The following is a 23732-nucleotide window of genomic DNA, read 5'->3' as shown; positions in this document are numbered from 1 at the left end:
GTGCGGCACGCTGACAAAGCTTCCAGCAGCAGTTAGTATTCTCGTTACCACATATACTTCTATATTCGATTTTCTAAACGTGGATAAACATTCCGTACATTCCCAGATTTAAAAAAATATTACTTTCAAAGCTTGTATAACAGTTTTATTTTAATTCCACAACAACTTGTGCAACTTTCCTATGCAAGAAGTCCTATTACACATTGGGGGTGTTGTATACCAGTTTTATAACACTTTATAACGGTCTTATTGAATACTTTAATGCAAAATATTTATGCGGCCTTGCAAAATTTTTGTAATAGATCACACAATGTAAGCAAAAGCAATAGGTTTATAGTTTTTAATTATAAGATCAACATGAAATAAAAAATATTATAAAATAAAAATTATCATTATCATAGTTTTGGAAATATTTTCAAGTTTGCATAACAATTTTTGAAAAGGATTTGGCAGGAATATTAAAGCAATTACAATAGGTTCAAGTTGTTAAGCCGTTGTTATTTTAGCACTACTTTGTTTATCATTAAAAACTTCAAGATCAGTTGTAGCGCATAATAGTTTGTATAACAGTTCAAATTTATAATACAGCAAACAAACTGTTTAAACAGTTTGATAGTATTAAAACTTTATTTAAATTAAGCGTCTAAAAGTCTGTATAACAGCTTTATTTTAAATTAAAGTTTTAATATACAGTACAGACATTTGTATGAGGTATGCAACTGTGTGTAACAGCGTTTAGAAGTGTGTATAATAGTATGTATAACACTTTATAACAGTTTCTCTGACGTATTTTAAGGTACAAATAGTAACACAATTTTAACACAATGTTGATAACATACCCTCTAACACTTTTGTCAATACAAATTTCGTTCTCAAGTGCTCTGCATTCAAAAATGTGCATCTTTTTCCACATTTATAAATAAATTCATTTATATACATATGTAATAGCATTTTTCCCCAGCTCATCATAAAAGCCAGTCGCCTGGAAATTACATTTGCTCGCCAACTGGTACGCCATCAAATTTTACATTATTGAAAATACATTATGTTTACCATGTGTCACTATTTCTCTAAAATATCCCAAATCCTTGCCACCGCTAACACAGCGCGTGTAAATTGTATATTGCCTTAACCAAATGATCCATTTAGTGTTGCTACTCGTTATACAAATATTTATTTATTTTCCCATTACAATAAATTTTTGTATTTATTTATTTCTTTTTTTTTTCTTGTTAACTGACTGTCTGCACATTTTCATGACTGAAATGAAATGCTTCTGAACATTTATATGATTGCAAATATTTTTTTTTTCGCACTTTTTCTTTTTGGCTTTTTGACAAGAGAATTCTTGAATAGTAATTCGTAAGGTTTGAAAATTTTTGCAAAATTTATGAAAATTTCAGTTGAACATGTTAATCAAAGAAGTGCATATATACATACATACATGAAGCTTGTCCTTTACCCGCCTTTGTGTAACATGAAATTAACAACAAACAGCGGACAGAGTGGACATTACCGCAGCGATTGCCACTGAGAACTTTGACTGCCCAGCGGGCGTACAAAATGACTGATTGATTGCATCACTGACTGACTGATTGCCGGGAGGTCTGGCGCTATTGCCAAAGGGTTTGCAGATGCTGCGTTTACGGAAATTGAAGCTGACTAACAGATTTAAACGATTGAATGCACTTGACCAGCGGCAGAGCTCTAAGAGATCAAGGAAAATGGAGTGAGGGAAAAAGTGCTATTTTTAGCAAAAGAAGCTTTGAAAAGTATGTGTGTGGTTGAAATAAAATATACAAAGATAGAAAATCAAAGGTAGAGTATATAAGCAGAGTGAGTGTAGGCGTAAATACACAAAAATATTATAAATTTGTAGTTTTGGAGGCTTTGGCGCTATTTTAATAAATGTTTGTTATTTTATAACAGCTAATAAATAATGAGTTCAATGTGTTGTTGAGAAAAGGTTATATTCAGTTCGCATATAAGTTTTGGCTATTTTATTACCTTTTTGCATAAAATAATTTGTATAACAGTTTTTATAACAAGTTCTTGGATGTATGAATTGAACGTGCTATTGGAATATGCTTACATAGATTTAATTACGACATCTGAATAGTTTTTATATTTTTAATATGAAAATCATAACTGCTTATAGTCAAGTATTACAGTTAAAACTCGATACTCGGTAATTTTTTTTGTATTTTAAGAATGTATATAATCTAGTCAGCTTTTAAAAGTTTGTACGCTGGCTTTGCGTGTTAGGCTGTACGGAATTGTATAACAGTTTAGTTTTGTCAAGAATTTGAACTTTGGATTTAAAAAGGAAAAATTACATTGTAGCAGGTAAACGTGTTTCTCACTACACGCTTGACGTAACTGAGAGTTAGTAATTATTTATATAAAGTTGTATATAACAGTTAAAAAAGACATTTACAACAATTTTTTTTAAATAATAAGAAGTGCACTGGAAAGTTTAGGAAACATATATCCAATTGCAATTAACTATAAAGTTGTGTATAACAGTTTTGTATAACCGTTTGAAAGTTAGTGTTTAACTGTATATTTAGAACAGTAATTCAACACTTTGCTGCAAATGTAAATTTTAAAGAGCGAACGCGTGCTAATATACAGATAATCACTATGCAAACTGTATAACAGTTGGTAAAATACTTTTGTCTTTTATTTAAAATGTATTGCATTTTCTTAATTGAGCTGTGTAACTGACCCTTGTATGAGGATATGAATGACATGTAACAATTTTGTATAGCAGTTAAGCTAAAGCAGCCATTTATCCTATCTATTCTAAGCTAAAGTGGAAGTTCCAAAAGTGTGCAGAATTTATAACATAAAAAATTTATAAAGGTCTGTCGACTGATATTCGTAAGAATATATCTGAATGTTCTTTTTTTAAAAAAGTTTTTTTTTTATTTGAGACAAGAAATATCAAAATGCAAATCGCGTTATTATGCTTTCTAAAATTGCATTGCCATAGAAAATTTCAATTTGCAAAGCATTTAATTTTATCTTAATTTTTGTGAAGCCCAGAATAAATACTTCAAAATCGTTATTAGCAAATCGGTGTATAACAGTTTTTACGTAATTTTCTTGAAAATCTTTGATAGAAAAATATTGCTTTAAAGTCTGAATTCAAATACATTTAATTGTCTCAAATTTTAAGCCCCGCCCTGTCTAAAAATTTCCTTCCACTAAAAAGCCCTTCCATTATTCCTGTAACGCCTACAAGTGTGCAATCTCTTTATGCTCTGCGCGCCAAAAATAAAAATTAAATAAATAAATGAACGAAATCCACCGCAATATACCGCTATTGAAGCAATCCTTGGAACAACGCCTAAAACTATGCCAGCGCTAACAGCTGTTTGCATGGAAATCGGAAAATAGAGCACAAAGTAAAAGCAAAGAAAAACAATTTAAAGGAGGCGTTGAATGCGCCACAAAATGTTTTCGCTATTTCACCAAACGCTTTTGTACACGGTTTGCTAACGCCTTTAAGTATGCTTGATTATGCAAGGATTTCCATTTGTACACAAAAATACAGATTTTTTTTTGTGTGAACGAGTTTTGTCTGAGTGTGCAACTATTAAGTATTTCTCGCATTTTTTTTTTGCACAATTTTTAATTACTTTAAAAGGCATTCTGTCGATGAATCTGATCTTCGTTTTCCTTACTCCATCTCGGACTCAATTTCAATTAAAAAGGATTAGATATGCTTAAACATGCTCTCAAATTCTCGAATACTCAGTTTACTTCAAAAGTTTTTGGACTGGAAATTAAAATTAAAAACTTTAGTTATTGAGAATTAAAAGATTTTTAGAATCTTCAAAAACGAACATGGGAAAAAATGTATGTGGATTTTTAAGGCAGGTTTCAAATAAAACGTCAAGTGTACTTTGATTACAGTCTGAAACACTTCAAAGCAACGGAATGACGTAGTTAGGCTATAGTGGTTGCTTCCAGCTATATATATTTTCACGCCAAGCCGAAATAAAGATTATTCTGTTATTTAGAAATCACTAAAACATGACAAAGGCAAGAAATATTGGTTGACGCCTTCGATTTACCTTGTCGCGACAACTGCCGAAAAATTGTTTACCAAATGTCTTATTACACTGCCATGCGTCCCTATTGGGCAGTGACCAGTGATGATTCCAGTCACGAATTTAGGTGAAAGCGAAAGAGGCTGTTGGATCTTATGTTACCGAACCCAGGCCATATCTGGCATACTCACATGGGATTGCCGTAGACCAACTTTTATCAAAGAATTAAATAATCATTGTTTTAATATTTCAGGGCAACAAGGTTCGGTTCGATGAGAATACAAAAGTACTGAAATTCGGTAAAAGTGTTCGATTTCAAGGACTAAGTGAGAAATACTCTGCTACGGAAGCTGACGGCACAACTACCGTATATTGGAATAAAACTGGGCAACCAATGTGGCGAAGTACAAGATGTTAATATAAGTCGAGAAACAGAAAGCCCAAATCTATACTTTAAAGAGATTAGAGCGAAAACAAAGAGACTGACTCTAGCAGCTCACGCAGGTCAACAACTTCGACTTTCACTTCTCCGACAGAAGGGACTGGGAATACGATAACGCTCAAAGCGATGAAGAGCACTCCAATCTTCACAGATGGTTCAAAAATGGGCAATAGAATCTAGCGTCTTATTCCAGCAACTTTCATTGAGAAAAGCTGGCAATCTTGCCAGCTACAGCAGTGTTTTTTTAAGCAGAGATCTATGGAATCTAGCATGATGAGCATCATGAAACTCCCTCCTTCAAAACTCGCTAACCTTGACAGTCAGTCTGTGATCGAGACGTTGGCAAAGACCAACAGCATCAGTCGATACTGAATCCTGGAACTTAATTGTTTTTTGCAAAAATGACGAAGCAAACAAATGCACGCAGAAACATGTCTGAGAAGCGGCATGTGGAATTGAGTCGATGCCTCACTGATTTTGCCGCTTTCACAAATTGATGAGAAAGTAACAGCAGGTGAACTAACATGGACGCTTCCAGAGTATGGCATTCACTTTTACCAGAAATCAGTGCGAGAAGTACACACTACTTTTTGGGGATCTTAAAAAGGCATCATATACGGCTTCTCACGGAGATTCTTAGGCGCCATTAGGCTGCTCCGTGTGGAGTTGTCTGTCTCCCATAGGATGCGTCCCCAGGTGGCGGATAGGGAAATGCTCGCCATCATGCAGGGTAAGTGGGAAATAAAATACCACTCGCAAACCAAAACAGACAAACACCTGCTTCGAGGTGTGGATAGCTCAACTATCACCAAGCTAGGATAGGAAGACTAGCAACCTACTTATCTAAAACACAATATGCTCACGAATCGTCAGACGCCCAACTAGGAGTTAGAGGATCCTATGTACATACTTATAGATATTAGACTGCATGATCACCCAGTTGGGGCCTTCGGAAAACGATTACAGTAGAAGCTGTAGAGATGCGGAAACGAGCACTTCCTGTACTTTATATTTAAAGAATATGCTTGAAATTCTTGAGGGACCACTTCTTCAAGGTATATAGGCTTCTTCAGGCATAGTTTTGCTAAAGCGGCTAACTGCATTCCACAAAAGCTCGCAATACTTTAAGAATAAGTGAAAATAGGAATGGAAAAATGTTTGCTGCGCGCCGCAATGGGGCCCTGCGTTCAACGAGTGAACTGCTTTTAAAAAACAACATCTCTTCCTACACTGACTGGAACCTACACAGTCTGTAACCTGTACTGTATTGCTTACAAACTCTTCATATAGACATTTATATGGAGCGTAAGGTAGGCGAATGAGTTTTTAGGTTAAATTTGCACGAATTGTGAACACTTTTCAGGTGTAGGTCTCGGTCTTTGCAAGGCAATTTCGTTAACTTGGCAGCTGGTTGGGTAGTAAATTCCAGCGAAAATTCTATGCGTCTCAAAAAAGCAGTTATAAAAATCCTAGGATAGATTTGACGAGCCGTTCAGTGGCTGTGAAGAAACAGTTAAAAACACAACGTAAGGCAAAAAAATACAGTTTTTGGTTTTGTCCGTGTTATTTGCATTTCCACCAATCAAAATCCTTACGCTGCGTGGATTGTGCTCTTTGCCTTCGCTATGACTGCTGAATGTTTATGCCAGTGCTAGCGCACGTTTTTCACGTTTTTTGCCAGCTTTCAGGCTGCATGTAATTTTCATTTTTGTGTACATTTTTTATACTAGCCGATAGCTGCGAATGCTTGTTTGAGTTTAAAGGCGTGCAAGGGATTGTGAGTACGAATGTGAGTGTAAGTGTGAGAACTACAAACGCTTATAGCTACATACATACAATTTTCACCTTTGCCTTGCGAAAATTTTTGCAAACATTTGGCTTTCCGTCACTGCACGCGCGATATACATACATATGCAGATGTGTATATGTATGTGTAGCTGCAATGTGTGCAAGTATTTACAGATTAACTGGCACAGAACTTTTTGTTATTTTTTTTTTTTTTTTTTGGTGTTTTTGCTTGGCTGCACCACAATATTTACCTAATCAACACCACAACTTCCGAGCAATGAAACATTTCACATAAAACCTTACATTTGCGTTACACAAATCCGCCCGCTTTTTGCATTTTCGCTACGCACGTATTTTAACATTTCCACAATAGCTTTTTCTACATATTTCCTTTTTTCTTAGCCACTTTCTCACTTTCCCGATTTAACTTACTGCCTTTTGGTATCCGACAGAAAATGTAAGTTTATTCCGATTTGCGCGTTGTTGATGCTGCGCACACGACCATAGACGATGAGAGACTGAACATTCGTTCAGCCCAACACTCAGCAGCAAGCCGCAGACAATTATGAACGATAGAATGATAGATACGAGCGTACACCTTACGACACTTGGCCTGCAATTGTTTGCATTGTACCGAGCGGGTAGCTGTTAGCAGCTGAGTACTCGTAGTGATGGTGAAAAAGCTCACTTACTCAATCGCTTGCTGCGCACTCAATGCGGCGAAAGCTTAAGCTTCGGCACATGTTCGTTCGCCCACCACCCAACGCCCGTCAGTGGTGTACGCGTATAGCAGTAGAGCAGCAACAAGAACAACAACAACTAGTATAAGTACTCGTGCAGAGCACAAAAACAAAAGTGGTTGTTGTGCAGCAGCAAGCATTGCTGGTCATGGCAGTCGACACTTGATGACGGCACGGTGTGCAAAGGTATGTATGCACCGTTACTTCGACGCTACTGATAGCGCTGCCAGCTGCGTAACCAACGTTCGGTGCTGTTGCTTCGCCTCCGCGTGAGTGTAGCGAAGTTATTGTTATTTCTACTGCGACGCATTTCCAAGCAAACAGCTGCCACCTAATTAGACACCTTCTTTGCTACTGTTGGTCGTGCCATTGAAATATTTGCAAGATTTACAAATAGACAATTTGTACATTTACATATATATTCTATACCCCCTTGCACACCGGCATACCTTCAAACATACATACATACACGCATATATAGGTTTCTATGTGAGTCCCACATCCGTACTAAGCAAAAAGCTACCGTCTTATAATCTATTTGTAAATATACGCGTGTGTATGCATTTCTTCAAGTCTCTTTTGGCATTTGCCAGCAGCTGGTTGCAAAAACGTGATAAGGTGCCCTTATTGTGTATACCCTTCAGATAGTAAGGCGAAGCCTAGCGGAAGTGAAAATATGTTAAAGGCAAGGATTTTCGAAGCTCTTGCAATTGTGAAGGCCGGGTGATCATACTTGAAAACCCAATCGTAAATTGAGTTGACATGAGGTGACTTGGCAAGCCAATTCACTCTACACACTTTTGACTTCAATGCCTCGGATCGCTGTCCTAGGTTAGCTAGTTGTTCCAAACATTTTCGCAGCTGTCAGTAATAATGCTTTTCAGCACAATTTCAAGACTGTATTCAAATAAACGGCCAAATATATACTTTTTCGGAGAAGCAGCCCCAAATATGAACCTTAACCCGATGTTCAACAGTTCATGAAATTTGTCGATAATCAGGATCGACGTATGCAGCTATGCGCCCAAAAGGAAGTTTCTTCCGTGAATACTATGTTGGCCCAATTCCGTTCTGAATTTGCCTTAGTCCATGAAAGTATTTTTTTAATCTGTGATATTGAGAGCAGCGGTTGCTTCAATGTGCTCTGGAATTTATGCTTTTCTGCCCGTAAACGTCCTCGCATTGTGTCTTTGGATATATTCAACACCACATTTCCTTAAAACTGCTTCTGCTTCACGCAGCAAAAAATTCGGCTTTGTCACAAAGAAATCAATGATCTTCTGATCTTGCTTTGGAGAGGTATTTTTGTTGGTTTTTGGGTCTCATTCGGGGAATTCTTAAAAGCTAGCACCCATTTTTTATGAATGTATTCCACTTCTTAAAATATATTTATGCAGATGCACGTGACATTTTGGGACCTTTAGGGTGTGTAGCCTGCTTCAAATCGTTTTTTTTTTACGCGCAACTCATTTTATAAAAACAAAGGACGCTTTTTAAATTTCTCACAAAACTAACAAATTACACAACGCGTATTGCGAAAAGGATACGCCTATTCGGCAGCATTTAAATCTTTCTTGTAACGGAACTCCCGGTCGTTAGACAGTCTATTATACACTATGAAATTTCTTGTAAAGCTGAAATGCGTTTTTTGAAGAGAAAAGTTTTGGCCAACAACTGACTCGGTAAGTGACACTGGAATCGACATATTTCGAAAAGTCGTATTTATTTCCAGATTTGCTTTAATAAAATTCAAACAATTTATTGTTCCAGGCATAGCAACGTACGCTGGGTGGGTACCTTTTATATTTACTTCTCATTTTTTCCCTCATAAACAGTAAACGCTCAAACAAAGGCACCTACAAAGCTTTCACTAAAGATTCCTACAAACTCCATTTTTTTTTTTTTTTTTTAAATAAATTTTCGATAGATTTTTATACTTATCAGTGTAGCTCAGTGCATTTATGTATGTTTGTATGTATGTATGTACACTGTACTTCTTTTACAGCTGTCGCTTTGCAATTCGACACCTGAATTTGTGACATTAGCGCGAAATCCCATCCCACTGCCTCGTCCATTTCATCGCACCACTCATCTCACAACCACCGTTGCCTATATTTGAGCCACTAGAAATGTGCGCATTTGTTATTACTATTTTAGTTGTTGCTTCTAGATTGTTTCTGCACTGCTTGTACCTGCTTGTTGCTGGTAGACAATCGCTGTGGTGCTTGTAAGGCTTTTTCAGTGTCGCGCGAAATTCGCATTGACCTTAGAAAAAACAAATTAAAAAAACTTTCGGCATGCTTACATATCTCATTGCCGTTGCTTTTGTCTACCTGACAGTATTACAACAACTACACTCAACACCAAAAACCATCAACCAATTTGTGGCCAGAACACGGTGAGGCTTCTCTAAATACTTAGTGGAATCTTTAGCTGTGTGCAACCAGCTTAGCTGTGGCTTGTGTAGGCGGATATGCGCGGCGTATAAGTGATGTCTACAGGGTGCGTACGATATTTGAGGACGACTAGATTTAATGAAACTTGACGAAATTTTTACACAACACTAACATGAAAATAATTCGATAAAATTTCCCATTAGCTGTCATAACCTCCTCAATCCGGGTGCGGAAACATGCCCGATATCAAATGCTTCTTATTCATATTAGCCATAGCGGTATTACATGCAGCTTTCAGTGAAGAAATGGTGGATACTTATTGGTTTCACGCTCAAATACGCCTCATACGTAGTAATCCAGGTGATTTAGGTATGGGGAATTAGGCGATCATAAGTTCGGTGCTCAATGGAAATGTTCAACCATCTATGGCGCCTGCGCCTTATGTGAAGAAGCAGAGCCTTGCTGAAAAATGTGCGGCTGTCACTGCTTACACTATCAGTCCAGGGTTTCACCACTGTCCCTAGCACCTCGATATATATGCAGCAGAATTATCTCGAAATCCTTGAGTAAAGAAGTGGGGGGGGGGGGGGGGCTCGTCTGGCATGCCCTTTGTTGCTCAAAACGCCAAAAACTATAACTGAAACCTATGTAAGACTAGAATATCTGTCATTTCTGCGGTTGGTTGGACCAAAGTCTTGGCCCACTTTTTTTTCGGTAGAAGAAAACCATAACATTTCAGGCGCTTCAGGGAGCTTGATTTAGTTTAGAAAGCATAGGATTCATACCGAACATCTTCATGGACCACTCGACGGATAAAGCCCTCAGAAACTTTAAGCTACCTCGCAAGCGCTCTCATTGATTTTGTAGGGAACTCGGCAATGATCGCTTGCACTTGCAGCGTTGAATAAATACTGCAGATCGGTCAGTGGTCAGAATATCCCTCGTGTTTTTGAGATTCTGCAGATTCTGCATCGCTGCTTGATGCTTTCAACTCACGGCGCACCTTATGAACGAATGAACGGGCGCACTTAAGACAAGTAGATACTGCCAACTCGATGTGACTTGTGGCGATAGCTGCACGTCGCTTCATTTCTAGTCTCTCCATGTCTTATCTAACAGAGCAAAAAGAAAAATAATGGCTTCAGGAAGTTATAGCCACATATGAACATATGCATGTCCTCAACTACCGTATGCACCCTGTATACTTACATATGGTGGTACATATATATGCAGTACGTGCATATATGTAGGTATGTTTGTATGTGCGTAGGTATGTTCGTATTTGTTTGCATTGACGAATGCTTTTGCGACGATTGCTATGGCTACGTTTGAGGTCAGACATTTTGCGTTTGCTTTTACTTTTACTTAATTTAATTTGTGAACTTAAGCCATTTTGGAAGCAGGCACAAAAAAAATAAAATAAAAAATAACAGAAGCATTCCAACACCGTTCGTGGCAATACGCCGTAGAGTTGGTGGGTATGGGAAAGATTAAAAGTTCAGGGTTTTCGTTAAGAAAAATATTTTGGATTAAAAAAAAATATATTTTTGAACCTTTGAAAGTTCCTCTCAAGACAGCAGCTGCATTCAATTTGTAATACAAGCCCATACACCGTTGCAAAGTTGGCACCGTTGGCTACCGAACCACTGCGATGTTTTCCAAACGAAGGTAGCCGCAATAGAAGAAGCTGTGGGTTTGTTGCTTGCCCCTGTAATTACAGTAAAGATCGTGAATAACTACTCGGACAGCCAGGCGGCGATTAGGACTTTTGAGCTCATTATTTGTGCGTTCGAAGTTAGTTGGGGAATGCCTGACTTCTCTCACGACTACATCCGAAACGATATAAACCAAATTTGGGTTCCCGATAGCAGTGGCATAGCAGGAATCTAAGGGCTGATGATCTAGCTAGACAGGGGACCCTGGAGAGGGTTTGATCACGAAATGAGAATTTGGTGGGTATCGTTTCTGAGTTATCCATGCTACTTGAGACTTGGGATTGCTTCAAGTTCTTTCTGCAGAAGCTGTTTGGAGGATGAGGTGGAATCATCTCAGCACCTTCCTCTCAACTGTCCTGCTCTCGTCGGGCTAAGATTCAAACATCTGCGCGCCCACTTTTTAGATACACCTGCGAATATGGCAGGTTTACATATCACACACCTTGTGAATTTCATCAGCAGCTTTTTAGGTACATGGCAACTTTATTCAGTAACACAATAGCTAAAATATTTGTCTAAAAACTCTTACTTCTTACTCAGAATATAATATATTATTTAACTAATTATAATATATTATTTAAAATTTATATTTTTAAATAGATGGCAACCCTTTCTTTAAATATAGCATAAAATATTAAAGTGGTGTTATGCATGTCGTTTGGTATGCATATCGCAAAATACTATTTCATTGCATTTTTTGGATAGTTGGCAACGCTGTTTGAAAATATTTCAGTGCTTAAGGATAGCTCTGACCGATTTGCAATTTTGGTGCAATATTCTTGAGATATTATGTATTCATATAAAAAATGCAAAATAAATCGTTTAAGTAGCTTACCCCTCGCCTTTCCCCTTATTTAATAATTTATTAAATTAAATTTATTAAATTTATATTATATCATAATTTATTTAATTTATCATCATACTTACTTTGATTTTCGATCTATTCAATCAGCCCGTCCAGCGAAGGAGTGTCCATGCTGCCTACAAACGTGCCTTCGCACAGCTCTCATAGCATAACTTAAGGCGCTTACTAGGCAAGATTGAGATGTTAGCACACGCTTTGGTCGCAGTCGCATGTTTGTGTAACGTGACAGATCCGCAGAAAAATGTGACTGTAGCAACATAGTAATTAAAATAATTTAGCTGGAGAGGCTTACTTTTGTAAGCTTAATGTGGCTGCTACTGTTTAATCTTAGGCTTATTGGATAGGCTGACAGGTTTTACGTAAACACATTAGCTCATGGATCACGTTTGACGCTCACAGAAGTAGCTATACAAGAAAAATTACTACATAATTCAACTTTTCTGAAAAGTTGGAAGCTTAGTATTAAACCGACAAGACCTGGAAGATATTCGCAGTCCTCAAATCGTAAGTTGCCTTAAAAAACCTAAAGCCCAGGAAGCCTAAATTAAAACTAAAGCCCAAGTTGTTAAGGTTTAACACAACCCATCAGGCTTCACAACTTAACTTCACTTCAGACTTCACCTTAACTTCAAGAGAGGTTTTACGGCAAGTTTTCCACCGAGCGCCGAATGGAGAAAAGCGAAGGAGGTTGGTAGGTTCGGCAATGAAATCTACTCTGACGGTTCTAAGTTGTACTGTAGTGTGGGAGCTGGACTCTATTCGGAGCAGCACAACTTTTCCAAATCAATTCGACTTCCTGACTAAACCCTGGAGCATCTGGATAGAACTAATGCAATCAGAGAAGCATGCAAATTGCTAAAACACTACAAAGAAATTGGCGCAAGAGCACCTATCTTTTCCGATGGTCAAGCAACTATCAAGGCCACCTTAGAGTCCAATTCCATTTCATCCAAGGTAAAATAGTTTTACAGCTTAGAGAGGAACTAGAATTATTCTTCTGATATGAATTCCCGGTCATAGAAATATAGAGGTTCGGTACTAGACATAAAAAAGACGGTGGCAGTCGCTACCCTATTCAACGTAATAAAAACATCCATTTATTCACATTACAATACTTTAGCCGAAAGAAGGTGGATGCAATTAACAACATGCACTGCAACAAGAAAAACATGGCCAGAGGTCAAATTACCTGGGATACAATTTTTAAATAAATGGTTCTGCTACAAAATCTTCGAGGTTTTTAAAAAACCGCTGACAACTCTGAAGGCTGTAAATAGAAGGCAAAAATTGCAGAACAATATTTTTCCCATTGTAGAAACTTCATAAGCTTTTGCAAAAGCTACCATCGGAGATCCAAAGACTTGATCTGTGTGCTCTTGTGCCATTAAAAAGCTTCGCGTAAATACTTTTCTTATGTCCGAAGACGACGTAGAGCTGTGAGTAACTTGGAGCACAATAAAGAAAAAAAAAAACAAGATTCATGCCGGAAAGAAAATTAATCCAAATCAAAAAGTTTAGTGAAAGTTCTAAAAGCGTAAATATGTATATAGGTATGATTAAATGGTAGTATTGGTACGTGATGCGGGCTCAATAATAGAAATCGAAAGATTTTGTAAAATGTTTGCGAGCAGATATTACTGTCGGCACTTGAAACTATTTTGCAAGTTGCAATAAAAGCTTTGGAAGTTGCAATGAATGCTCTGCAGGTTACAATGAAAGCTCTGCAAGTTGCAATGAATGCTCTGCAAGTTTTAATCAAAGCTTTGCAAGTTGTAATGAAAGCTCTGCAAGCTGCAATGAAAGCTCTGTAAGTTGCAATGAAAGCTTTGCAAGTTGCAATGAAAGCTCTGCAAGTTGCAAAGAAAGCTCTGCAAGTTGAAACAAAATTTAATGCTATTTTCGCCAACTTAAAGCTTATATTCGGCCCGGAAAAGTTTTCATACTGATTCGAAAAGCTCTATATGCAGTCTTAAAAGCTTCAAAATATATCCTCATATTACCAGGAGAGTCCTTAGTTGGAGCCCTACGGGGATCGTGTAAAATGTAGTAAATAATATTTTTTACGCTACTTCACAGATTTTTAAACGCTCTGGATATTGCTATGAAATCCATTCTCGCCACGCTAAAGCACATATATTAGTACACACACGTCTGAATGTGTGTTTAAAAGAAAGAGAAGGCAATACACAACTTGAAATTTCGAGGCTAAGCAATTTTTTATGAATGGAGAGTTGTGAATTGAACAGGCAACTGTAACGGACAATGGTAACTGAGCAACGAGAAGGAGTAAACCAACGTTGCTACAGCTCAACGATTTTCAATGAGTTTCCTAGTTATGCTGAGCGTTGCTACCGAAAAGCTCTTCTTGTATTTACTTCATGCAATTGTTATTGTTATTGTGACTTTTTGTGTTGCTGCCTTACTGTTATTGCTTGTGGCAGATTTATTTGTGTTCGCTTCTAACCTCCTAACCTTTTATCACATCACAACTACTACTCACTCCTTACTCTGTACATCCTTGAAAGCTCCGCTGTTTCTGTGAGTTTGTATGTTTTGTTTTTGTTGTTCTTGACCGTAAAGCTCATTGCACGCGACTTGTAATTGGGTGAGTTCAGTAACACTTACGCTCTCTATTTACTACTCGTTTCTCTCTCAGCGATTCTCTCTCACACCCTTTGTCAATTATTTGGGGCGCAAAACTTAACGAATGATTATTTTGACAGTTTTACGAGTATTTGTCAAATTGGAGTATGGCGAATTGTGTGATGGTAGGTTAGTGTTTACACTTCCTAGCTACCAAGCATAGACACTCTCGACATGCGACTTCGTACATCCTCCAACCTACTTGCAAACATACATATTTACGTATCTACATGCATACATACACGTACACTTGTGTAAGTCGCTCATAATAGCAACTTTTGTGCGATTGATGGCTTCTGAAGGCTCTTTGATTACGCGGCTTATCAGGCAACTGTGCACAATTCGAACCATTGAAGCGAATTTTTAATGAGAAAAAGGGAGAAGTTAGTTGTGATATTTCAATGCACTCGGTTTTTCGGCTGTCGTAGTCGAATGGTTGGTGCGTAACTACCATTCGGAATTCAGAGAAAATGCAGGTTCGAGTCTTGATGAAACACCAAAATTAAGAAAAAGTTTTACTAACAGCGGTTGTCCCTCGGCAGGCAATGGCAAACCTCTGAGGGTATTTCTGTCGTGAAAAAATATCTGCTCATAAAAAATATCTGGCGTTTGGAGTCAGCTTAAAATTGTAGGTCGCTCCATTTGTGGAACAACATGAAGACGCACAAGATAAATAGGAGGAGGAGTTCGGCCAAACTCCTAAGAGGAGTGTTGACGCTATTTATTTAATTTTATTTTTTTATAATTTTTTTTTTTTTTGAGTTTTTAGGGTTTCATAAATAATAGCAGTGTAGTCAGTAGAAAAAAGAACTTCAAACAGAGTTCTGTATTGGGGTGAATATTGGGGTGATGTTTGAATTAATATCTCCCATAGATAAAGGCTTTCAAAACAGAATAAGAAAATGTTTTTTATTATTTTTTTAAATATTTTTTTATTATTATTATTATTTTTATAAATTTTTTTTGTGATTATTTTTTTTAATTTTTTTTATTATTTTTTATTTTTTTTTTTACTATTTTTTTATTATTATTATTATTTTGAATTTTTTCAAATTTTTTTAAATTATTTTTTTACTATTTTTTCAAATTTTTTGATTATTTTTTTATTTTTATTTGTGCTCCGAAAGATGTGTGTGCATGGATACGTCTTTTCGCCGATGTATGCTCCCTGGTTACCGCACGAATTCCCGTCTAATTGGCTCGGGACAACAAAATTGATCTGGTAAGTGCCCAGGTGAGTTAATTGTTCCTAGCCTCCTCCTACTTGGACTGAGATTGGCTTCAACCAAGAAACAACCAAGGCAAAGATTTGTGAACGCCAAACTAATATTAGGTGAAGTAAATTTTGGGATTTTTGTCTAGTCAATTATTTAACGTTTTTTTTTTTCGTTAAATTTTGTCTATTATTCGGGCACTTTGGCGTTTGTGCTTACGCTACTACACACACTCTCTTAACGAATTTCTCATCAGCGCGCCTAGAAGTATACAACAATCGAATTTCCTTTCAAACAACGCCAAAACATTTCCTGTCGAAAATTTCATTAACGTGCAACGCCTTCCGTCGCCTCTTTGCAGTTTACTGCCCACATAACCAACCTTCGATGCATCTAACCGCCATTTCGGCTATCAATTTCATGTGACCACAGCTGCCGCTCACACACCCGCGCTGATATCACACAAAATCAAACAGGGTGGATGCATTTCCGCTGTTTTATTGACGCCACAAACAATAGATTTTCCTGCGCGCCGGCGAAGTGCCGAGTGCCAAAAAAGTATGAAAACAAAAGAAGAGGAAAAGGAAACATAGATAGCAAGAATTTGCCAACCGCAACAGCAGCCGCAGGCGCACTGCAATGTCGGTGGTAGTTGGTGGTGGCAGTATGCAAGGGCAGCGCAGCAAAATGTAGTTGGATGCAATGAGGCGAAGAACGGCAATGACAGTGCAAACAAAACCACAGCAATGCGGGGAAAAAGAGTGCATACTCGTATGCATGCAAATACGAGTAGGAGCGTCTGTGCTGTTTAGTGCGTGTTTGTATGGGCTAATGAGTGCGTTTGTACTGGCGGTTGCATTTATTGGCGCATTCACGCGCATCGAATAGCGCGGAAACGCATGCTGCTAAGGAAGTGCACACGAACGAGCACACAAACACAAATATTTATAAAGAGGCACACAAAGGTATGCAGTTGAGCCTCGAAAGAAATGAATCCGGTTGCGTTGGTAACTACCGAACAGCCTTGAAATGTCGCCAGTCACACATCAGTTTCACTCACTTCGACATGCCGCAGCTTCGACGCGATATTTGTGATTAGCCATCAGCAGTTTCTGCTATTTGAACTTGACTGTTGTTATGTCGGTCATTAGGCTGCATTCAAATGGCTTCCATAATGAATTGCAGAGAGAAATGATCGACCAGGTTGACACGGTTGTGGTGTAGGTGACGAAGTACAGGGTCATATGTCGAGTGACTTGATACTGCTGATGTACGCATTTTGTTGTTGTTATTATGCTTATATGTGAATAGGAGTGCATGAGCTCGTATGAACGTTGATACATACATATATTTCTGTAGGGGATTGCGTATTTCACACTAATTAAGTTAATTTCCATAAGAGCTATGCTGTCAAATCAAGTTTGATGTGGACTAACAGCCAAAATATTGTTACGTATAGTGGTGAGTGGTATTGTGCATGGAAATCACCTTTTTTGAAGGTCAACTCCATTTAAAACCATTTTGAGTATAAATAACAACAAATCTAATTAATTAAAATAAATAACACTAAAATGATTCATACTAATCCGAAAAACTTATTACGAGCTTCTATGATTGAATGGAGAATGCCGTTATTTATTTAAAAAAAAAACGAGCCGATCTACTACCGCAAATCTTTTTGTATGTATGTACATATAATAGACATTTTCCTATAGGGCACAACTGCTTTAGAGACAAATTCTTAAGTAATTAAAATCAGTTTTTAAAAGGATGATTCCCAAGTTGTGGGTTATGCAAAAAATTTTGCTTCAGTTCGACATTCAGTAGCATTCCCCAAAAAATGTAAGCCATAACATAACTATGCGTCTTGTACAGTGTACAAAAGCCCATTGAGTTGCACCTATATTATTATATTATTATATGCCCTTCATCTTAAATTATGTCGTTTCATCCTCAGAATATTCTAAATCCACTTCTCAATAAATTTGGTATACAAATTGTGAAACATTCAATTATACACACCTATGCGCAAATATTCACTCAAAATAGATAGGCCATTTCGAACGCCTTACGCTCTAAATACTAACATCATATGATAAATTCATGATCTCTGCTCCATAACCTCTACCTGTACTGCATTCTCATGCATTTTCCACAAAATGTTTTTTATGACAATCACTAGCTCACTAGTTCACCAGCGCTACTTTTATTAGTCTACAAAAAAAAACAGCATTCACTTAGAATTATTTTTCTACATTTAATACGTTAAGCAAGCCTTCAAGCGCTGCGGATCCTTTTGCGTTCGCGGTATATGCACTCCTTTTGTACTGCAAATTGAAAACATTCAATTAATTCGTCAATTTATAAATTTTGTAAAAAGCATATCCACTTACTATAAGGATCAAAACGTAGCAACTCCAGTTTATCCGCCAAGCGGTCGCGGAACATATTAAATTGATGACCACTAACCACGCTCTCCATCAGCACCATGATACGTCTGTGTGAGCACGAATACAAAAACACTATTAATAAATTGTCATTGTACTAAGCCCAAAAAATACTCACTTGCTTTTAACCTTTTTGAATAATACCTCAGTTAGACGCATTTCGTAAAATCCAACGCAAATTGGAAAATAATAAAATTGTGCAACACCACGGCAAATTAATGTTCCTTTACGTTGTTTGCTTCGTGTGTCAAAATCAGCTGTGCACAATGCCATATTTTTATGCGTACTGTACAAATGGAACGAACAGCTGATTTAGTATGACGCTGAGCCAATTAATAACGCCGTTGCAATAAATAAACTAATTTCCAATCACTTTCAAACTAGAAAAACTCCGTTAATGTATTAAAAGCTGTTGTTAATCTTGTCATAAGCACAGTTTCGATGCATTAACAGTTGCATAAACTTAGATTTTCTAAAAAACTATTAAAAATGCCTGTACCCACTTGTTCAGGGGGCTCGTGCACAATTTCCAGACCAAAAAAGTCTACTACCACAAAGTCGAAACCAAAAGCAACATCATCAACCCCTAAGAAGACTACCGCTAAGAAAACTACGGCCAAGAAGACCACAACTAAGCCGAAGCCATCAGCAACAAAGGCTAAGTCGTCCACAGCTAGCAAGGCAAAGAAGACTTCAACAAAAAAAAGTACAACAGGTGTAAAATCGAAAACCGCTGTGCGGAAGAGTACAACTACACGCAGGCGTGACAACAGTTATTGTGATTGTTCTTATTGTTGTGAAAATTCAACTTCTAATAACAGTGATTATTCTGATTCTTCAGATGATTGTAATTCCGGATGTTATTAGGCTTATTGACGAGCAGGATATAGTGCTGCTGAAGAAGCGACTTTTCATGATACTGATGTAGGACAAGAAAAAGCGGCCAAGAATTATGCATTCACTTATATGTCAAAGCTTTTTGTTTTATGTTAAATAGTATATGTGTTTAGATAAACAATTGTAATATTTTATTTTAAATTTTGTATTAAAAGAGCTTTTTATTGATTTTGATTTTTTTATTGTTGTAACAGCATAAGCATTCGCACAAACCTTGGCCAGAGTCGGATATATATCCGGATCGTGATGGTAAAGTAGATCCCACTGTCGAAAGAGCGATGAATTTTTCTTCCCTGTTTTAATCGAGGGCGTTGGGTAGGGCATTTCCGATTATATTAGGCTCACTGCATGAAGGATAAACCAACTATGTATATTGTTGTTGTATCTCACTGTAGTTCCAGTTCATAAAAATAAACCAGGCATAGTGGAAATTTGATGGTGGATGAAACTACCCCACGGGTCGAGGTAGAAGTTCCCTACCTAAACTATCTGGAAATAATAATAAGTTGTGGTGATATAGAGAACAGTGTTTTGGTATGTTGGAGCTCACTGGGGCGAACCAGCCAGCCTGAGCTTCACAGTTCAGTAGATGCGTCAAAGAGAGAAGACTTTCTAAAGTACTACCAAGTTGTTGTTGTTGTAGCAGTAACTTAATACCAAGTATACTGGGGTGGTTTGAGATGATATTTTTATTCGCCATACAATCGTAGGTCGAGTCTCGCCGAGGAATGTGGGAAATTTTTGAATTGGCTGCTATTAGCAAGTGAAGTTAACCTCTACTTTAATATTTATTTACCCCAGATATGTGAACTTCGATGATTTTTCTTATATGAAACCTTCTTGCCCTGGAAATGACTATTATGATGGTATGCCAAAAAAAAATGTGTATTAATAGCCAACGAAAAATGCAACCATGGAAATATTCCGTTCCTCAGGAAGGATTGTACAATATTATCGACACTCGTCTTTTTCAAGTCGTGAATCCGCTATTCGCGAATTGTTTGAAGTTCATTGCAAAGATAACTTTAATTGATTGCGGTATCAGAAGCTCGGAAGCCAACACAAATACCTGTGCCCAAAATGTCCAAATATGAAGCAAATGCAAACACATCTAAAAGCATTAAGAAAGATCAACTCGACAAACTGATGGCAGAGTTGTGTTCTAAAACGCTAACCAAATATTTGGCGAAAAATACGCATTGGTCCGGTGAGGAGAGTGAGGAAAGTGGTTCTTCCGACTGTAGTTGCTATTCGGACAGCGACTGGGAGACGGTTTCCACGTCTAGCAGTGATTGTGACTTCAGCGAGTATGTTACTGAAGTTACTGAAGATGAAAGTAATTAGCGAATAAAGAGCTGTGCTCGGTTTGCAAGTTATATTAAATACAAATGTCAATTATAATTTTATTATGTTAAATGTTGATAAGAAATCTGAAATTTATTTTTCTGTTCAATAAATTTTAAAAATTAATAACTGCTATTTAGACCCTAAAATTGGACTTCGCATACATGTACGTGCAAACTAAGGGTGCGGCCAGAGTGAACGCTGATGCCGAGCCGAGCCGAGCCGAGCTTATTGACGCTTATTTTCATGCGAGAAGAAAATTTGTATATAACACAGTGAATGCGAGAATCAGCGCTGAAATTCTGTGTATTCCATGTGTTTTGCTCTTATGTCACTTAGTTTTGTTGTTCATTTGTGTTTATAAAATTGCTGTACACGGTAATGGATTCATCTGATGAAGAGTATTTTGCTTCTCCGAGTGTGATTAATGCAATTATGAACACAAAAGAGTTTGGAAAACATCCAATTACACTAAAAAGGAATGAATTTGGTGAATTTCATCATTTATATAATGATTATTTGATCGATATACATTTATTTTTATTTTTAAACCATTGAAAAACACAACTGCACTCTAAAAAGTAAACATCAACAATGGAAAAAAGCGCGCAAAACGCTTTGAAACTGTTTTCTCGCACTCATCGGCTTTGCTCTCTGCTCTTGTCGGCGCTCACTGTGTTATACACAAGCTTATTTGTATTGACTTGTATGTAACCAGTTTTATCGCATTGACAATCTTTATCGCACTGACAATCTCGGCTCGGCTTTCAGCGTTCACTCTGGCCGCACCCTAAAGCACATTGAGCAGGTAGAAGCAGTAGAGGAGGCCCATAGTGGTTAAGGGGTTAGGGGTAATCAGAATTTCCAAAAAAATTGGATTTTTGAAGTGAAAACTTCTTTAGAATCGTTGGGAGTGATTTGAGACTCGATGAAACGAAAAAGCGACACTCTTGGCTACGAAGCGTTATATGTTGATATACGTTTACACTTGTGGACAAAATAATAGGTGTGTGCTGAATCTGTACTGATTTCACGCCCAATAGTGTAATAACTGTTATTTATTTTTGATACCGCTACATTTTAATGAAACAAAATGGAAGCTAGAACGTAAGTAAAAAACATTTTTGCGACTCAATTGGTAATTTTGCGTGTTATTGGAAAGTAATGATTGTTTGATTGAATGCGCTTGACCATAAAAAGAGGTGTATCAGCATTTTTTCGAAAATACCTTGTTATTTGAAGTATTATCAAGTATGTTTGGCTGCATTGTTCAATTTGTATTATTTTGACTGGTTCAATAATTATTTAGAATGGCCACTGAAGCAAAGCGTCAATTGGTGAAGAAACTTCGTGCGGAAGGGAAAACGTATCGCTACATTGCCAATTCATTGGGACGGTCGGAAAACTTTGTTACGAACTCTTTAAAAAACAAGTGTGAGAAAGAAAATCGTGGACGACCAAGATTGACGGGCCCGGCAGAGGGTTGCCGTATAGTTCTTATGACCAAAAAATATCCTTTTGTGTCGCAAATCGCAGCAGAAATGGGATTGAATATAAGCTCGCGGACAATACGACGGCGCTTAGTGGACGCTAATCTACCAGGACGAAAAGTTAGAAGAGTTCCACTTCTACGAAAGGTGCACATACAGAGCATTTGCTAATGAGCACAGACATTGGTGTGGTCCTACTGGAGAAAAAAAGTGTCGAAATATTTTATTTAGTGACGAAGTAAAGATGAATTTATACGGTAATGATTCCAAAAGAAGTGTACGCCGCCCGAAAGGCAAAGAATTTGCGTCTCAGGAAACCAAAAGGACCATTAAGCATGGAGGCGGAAACATTATGGTGTGGGGATGTTTCTCTTGGCAGGGTGTTGGTCCTTTATTTTGGATAAAAGACACAATGACCGCGGTTGAGTATAGGGATATTTTGCGAAATGTTATGCTTCCATATGCAGAAGAAAACATGGCTTGGAGATCAGCAAGTAATGACCCCAAACATACCTCGAGGTTGGTGTCGGAGTGGCTAAGAAATGCAAACATAAGTTGTATGCAATGGCCAAGTCAATCCCCTGATCTCAATCCTATTGAGAACTTGTGGAGTGATTTGAAGAGGAGACTAGCAGACTTTGCATTCCAAAACAAGATCCAATTGTGGCAGAAAACCAAGGAAATATGGGATGCTACCCCTTTAGAAACCTGCCAAAAATTAATAAAATCCATGCCCAATAGAATAGACAAACTTATACAGAACCATGGAGGATATACTGGTTATTGAAATAGTAGCGGTTAAATTTAAGTTGAACTGTCTTTTTGTTTTGTTTTTTGCCATACAATATTTCACACCTATTATTTTACCAATGGTATTTTTTTGTTATAATTAAATTTTCATTTGAGTTTAAAAAGTAAAATGAATTTCAACATATTTTTCTTTAATGAAATAAAACATTACTAAACAATAAAAAAAACTCTTGTCTTTACAAATTTTTGAATGTTATTAAAAAAAACTTTGTTACACCTATTATTTTGTCCACAAGTGTATGTGTGTGGCTGCGCACTGCTGAGCCACGCTAGTATAGTGAGTATTGTAGTATGTATACTACACTGCCTATTACTTGCTTTGGTGTTTAGTTCAAGCGTCATACGTATGTATGTTTGTATGTATGCTAGTACGTATGTGTGCGCGCCTGCGTATTACGGAGCCACGGTGAGCGAGAAGGCATTATGTATTCCTATACTACACTACCTAATACTTGCTTAGACCAAGCGCCCTACGAATGTTTGTGTGTATGTTAGTACGTCTGTGTAATATACGCGTTACGACGCTCATAACAGCAACCGCGTGTGCGGTATTGCGTCCGTATTTTTATATTCGAAAATATTTTCATTTTTAAATATTTACCGCAATTATGGGTATATACCACAATCAAAATGACGGTGCTTGTATTGCAACTCCACAGATAGATCTGAATGCACAGCAACTAGAATCACTGTCTGTTCAGCTCTCTAAAGTGGGAGAAATATGTGCATGCGAAACCAGATTGAGCAATGGAAAAACAGTTTTAATTGTGGCAATTTATATTTCACCGAATCAATCAATAAATAGGATCACGGAATTCATTCACGAAAATTTAATAAAGTATACACCAGAAGTATCGCGGATACTTAGAAAAGATTACGATAA

The 23732-nt window shown here is 37.3% G+C and overlaps 3 protein-coding genes across 4 annotated transcripts in view; 1 reads left to right on the top strand and 2 right to left on the bottom strand.

The window, feature by feature from the left end:
- The window catches only part of LOC128859038 (1-phosphatidylinositol 4,5-bisphosphate phosphodiesterase), a 163199-nt gene extending 156326 nt beyond the window's left edge, over nt 1-6873 (bottom strand). Inside the window, exon 1 of one of the 2 annotated variants that reach the window (XM_054095707.1) lies at nt 6540-6873. The gene's annotated coding sequence lies outside the window, so the exon portion shown is untranslated. The remainder of the gene's footprint in view (nt 1-6539) is intronic. The other variant, XM_054095706.1, reaches the window with a different exon arrangement.
- An 11171-nt stretch (nt 6874-18044) lies between these two features.
- LOC128859037 (39S ribosomal protein L33, mitochondrial) lies at nt 18045-18682 on the bottom strand. The gene is made up of 3 exons (XM_054095705.1): nt 18427-18682; nt 18255-18358; nt 18045-18188 (listed from the first exon to the last, which is right to left on the bottom strand). The coding sequence occupies exons 1-3, from the start codon at nt 18579-18581 to the stop codon at nt 18139-18141; spliced, it is 309 nt and encodes a 102-aa protein (XP_053951680.1). The 5' UTR covers nt 18582-18682; the 3' UTR covers nt 18045-18138.
- Nucleotides 18683-18711: 29 nt separating this feature from the next.
- LOC128859036 (trigger factor-like) lies at nt 18712-19373 on the top strand. Its single transcript, XM_054095704.1, has 2 exons — nt 18712-19086; nt 19150-19373. The coding sequence occupies exons 1-2, from the start codon at nt 18798-18800 to the stop codon at nt 19173-19175; spliced, it is 315 nt and encodes a 104-aa protein (XP_053951679.1). The 5' UTR covers nt 18712-18797; the 3' UTR covers nt 19176-19373.
- The last annotated feature ends 4359 nt before the right edge of the window (nt 19374-23732 follow it).

The sequence above is a fragment of the Anastrepha ludens genome, chromosome 3 (assembly GCF_028408465.1).
Source record: "Anastrepha ludens isolate Willacy chromosome 3, idAnaLude1.1, whole genome shotgun sequence".
Taxonomy (NCBI): Eukaryota; Metazoa; Arthropoda; class Insecta; order Diptera; family Tephritidae; genus Anastrepha; species Anastrepha ludens.
Note: the sequence above shows the minus strand (reverse complement) of the source record. Positions and strands in the feature narration are given on the sequence as shown.

What these genes read in the sequence shown, in the direction of transcription:
- LOC128859037 (XM_054095705.1), bottom strand. Translation starts at nt 18,581, where the DNA reads ATGGCATTGTGCACAGCTGATTTTGACACACGAAGCAAACAACGTAAA. An exon ending in TTCAAAAAGGTTAAAAGCAA is followed by an intron (nt 18,359 to 18,426) that starts GTGAGTATTTTT and finishes GTGCTCACACAG; the next exon opens with ACGTATCATGGTGCTGATGG. An exon ending in GCTACGTTTTGATCCTTATA is followed by an intron (nt 18,189 to 18,254) that starts GTAAGTGGATAT and finishes TTCAATTTGCAG; the next exon opens with TACAAAAGGAGTGCATATAC.
- LOC128859036 (XM_054095704.1), top strand. Translation starts at nt 18,798, where the DNA reads ATGCCTGTACCCACTTGTTCAGGGGGCTCGTGCACAATTTCCAGACCA. An exon ending in CAGGCGTGACAACAGTTATT is followed by an intron (nt 19,087 to 19,149) that starts GTGATTGTTCTT and finishes CTGATTCTTCAG; the next exon opens with ATGATTGTAATTCCGGATGT.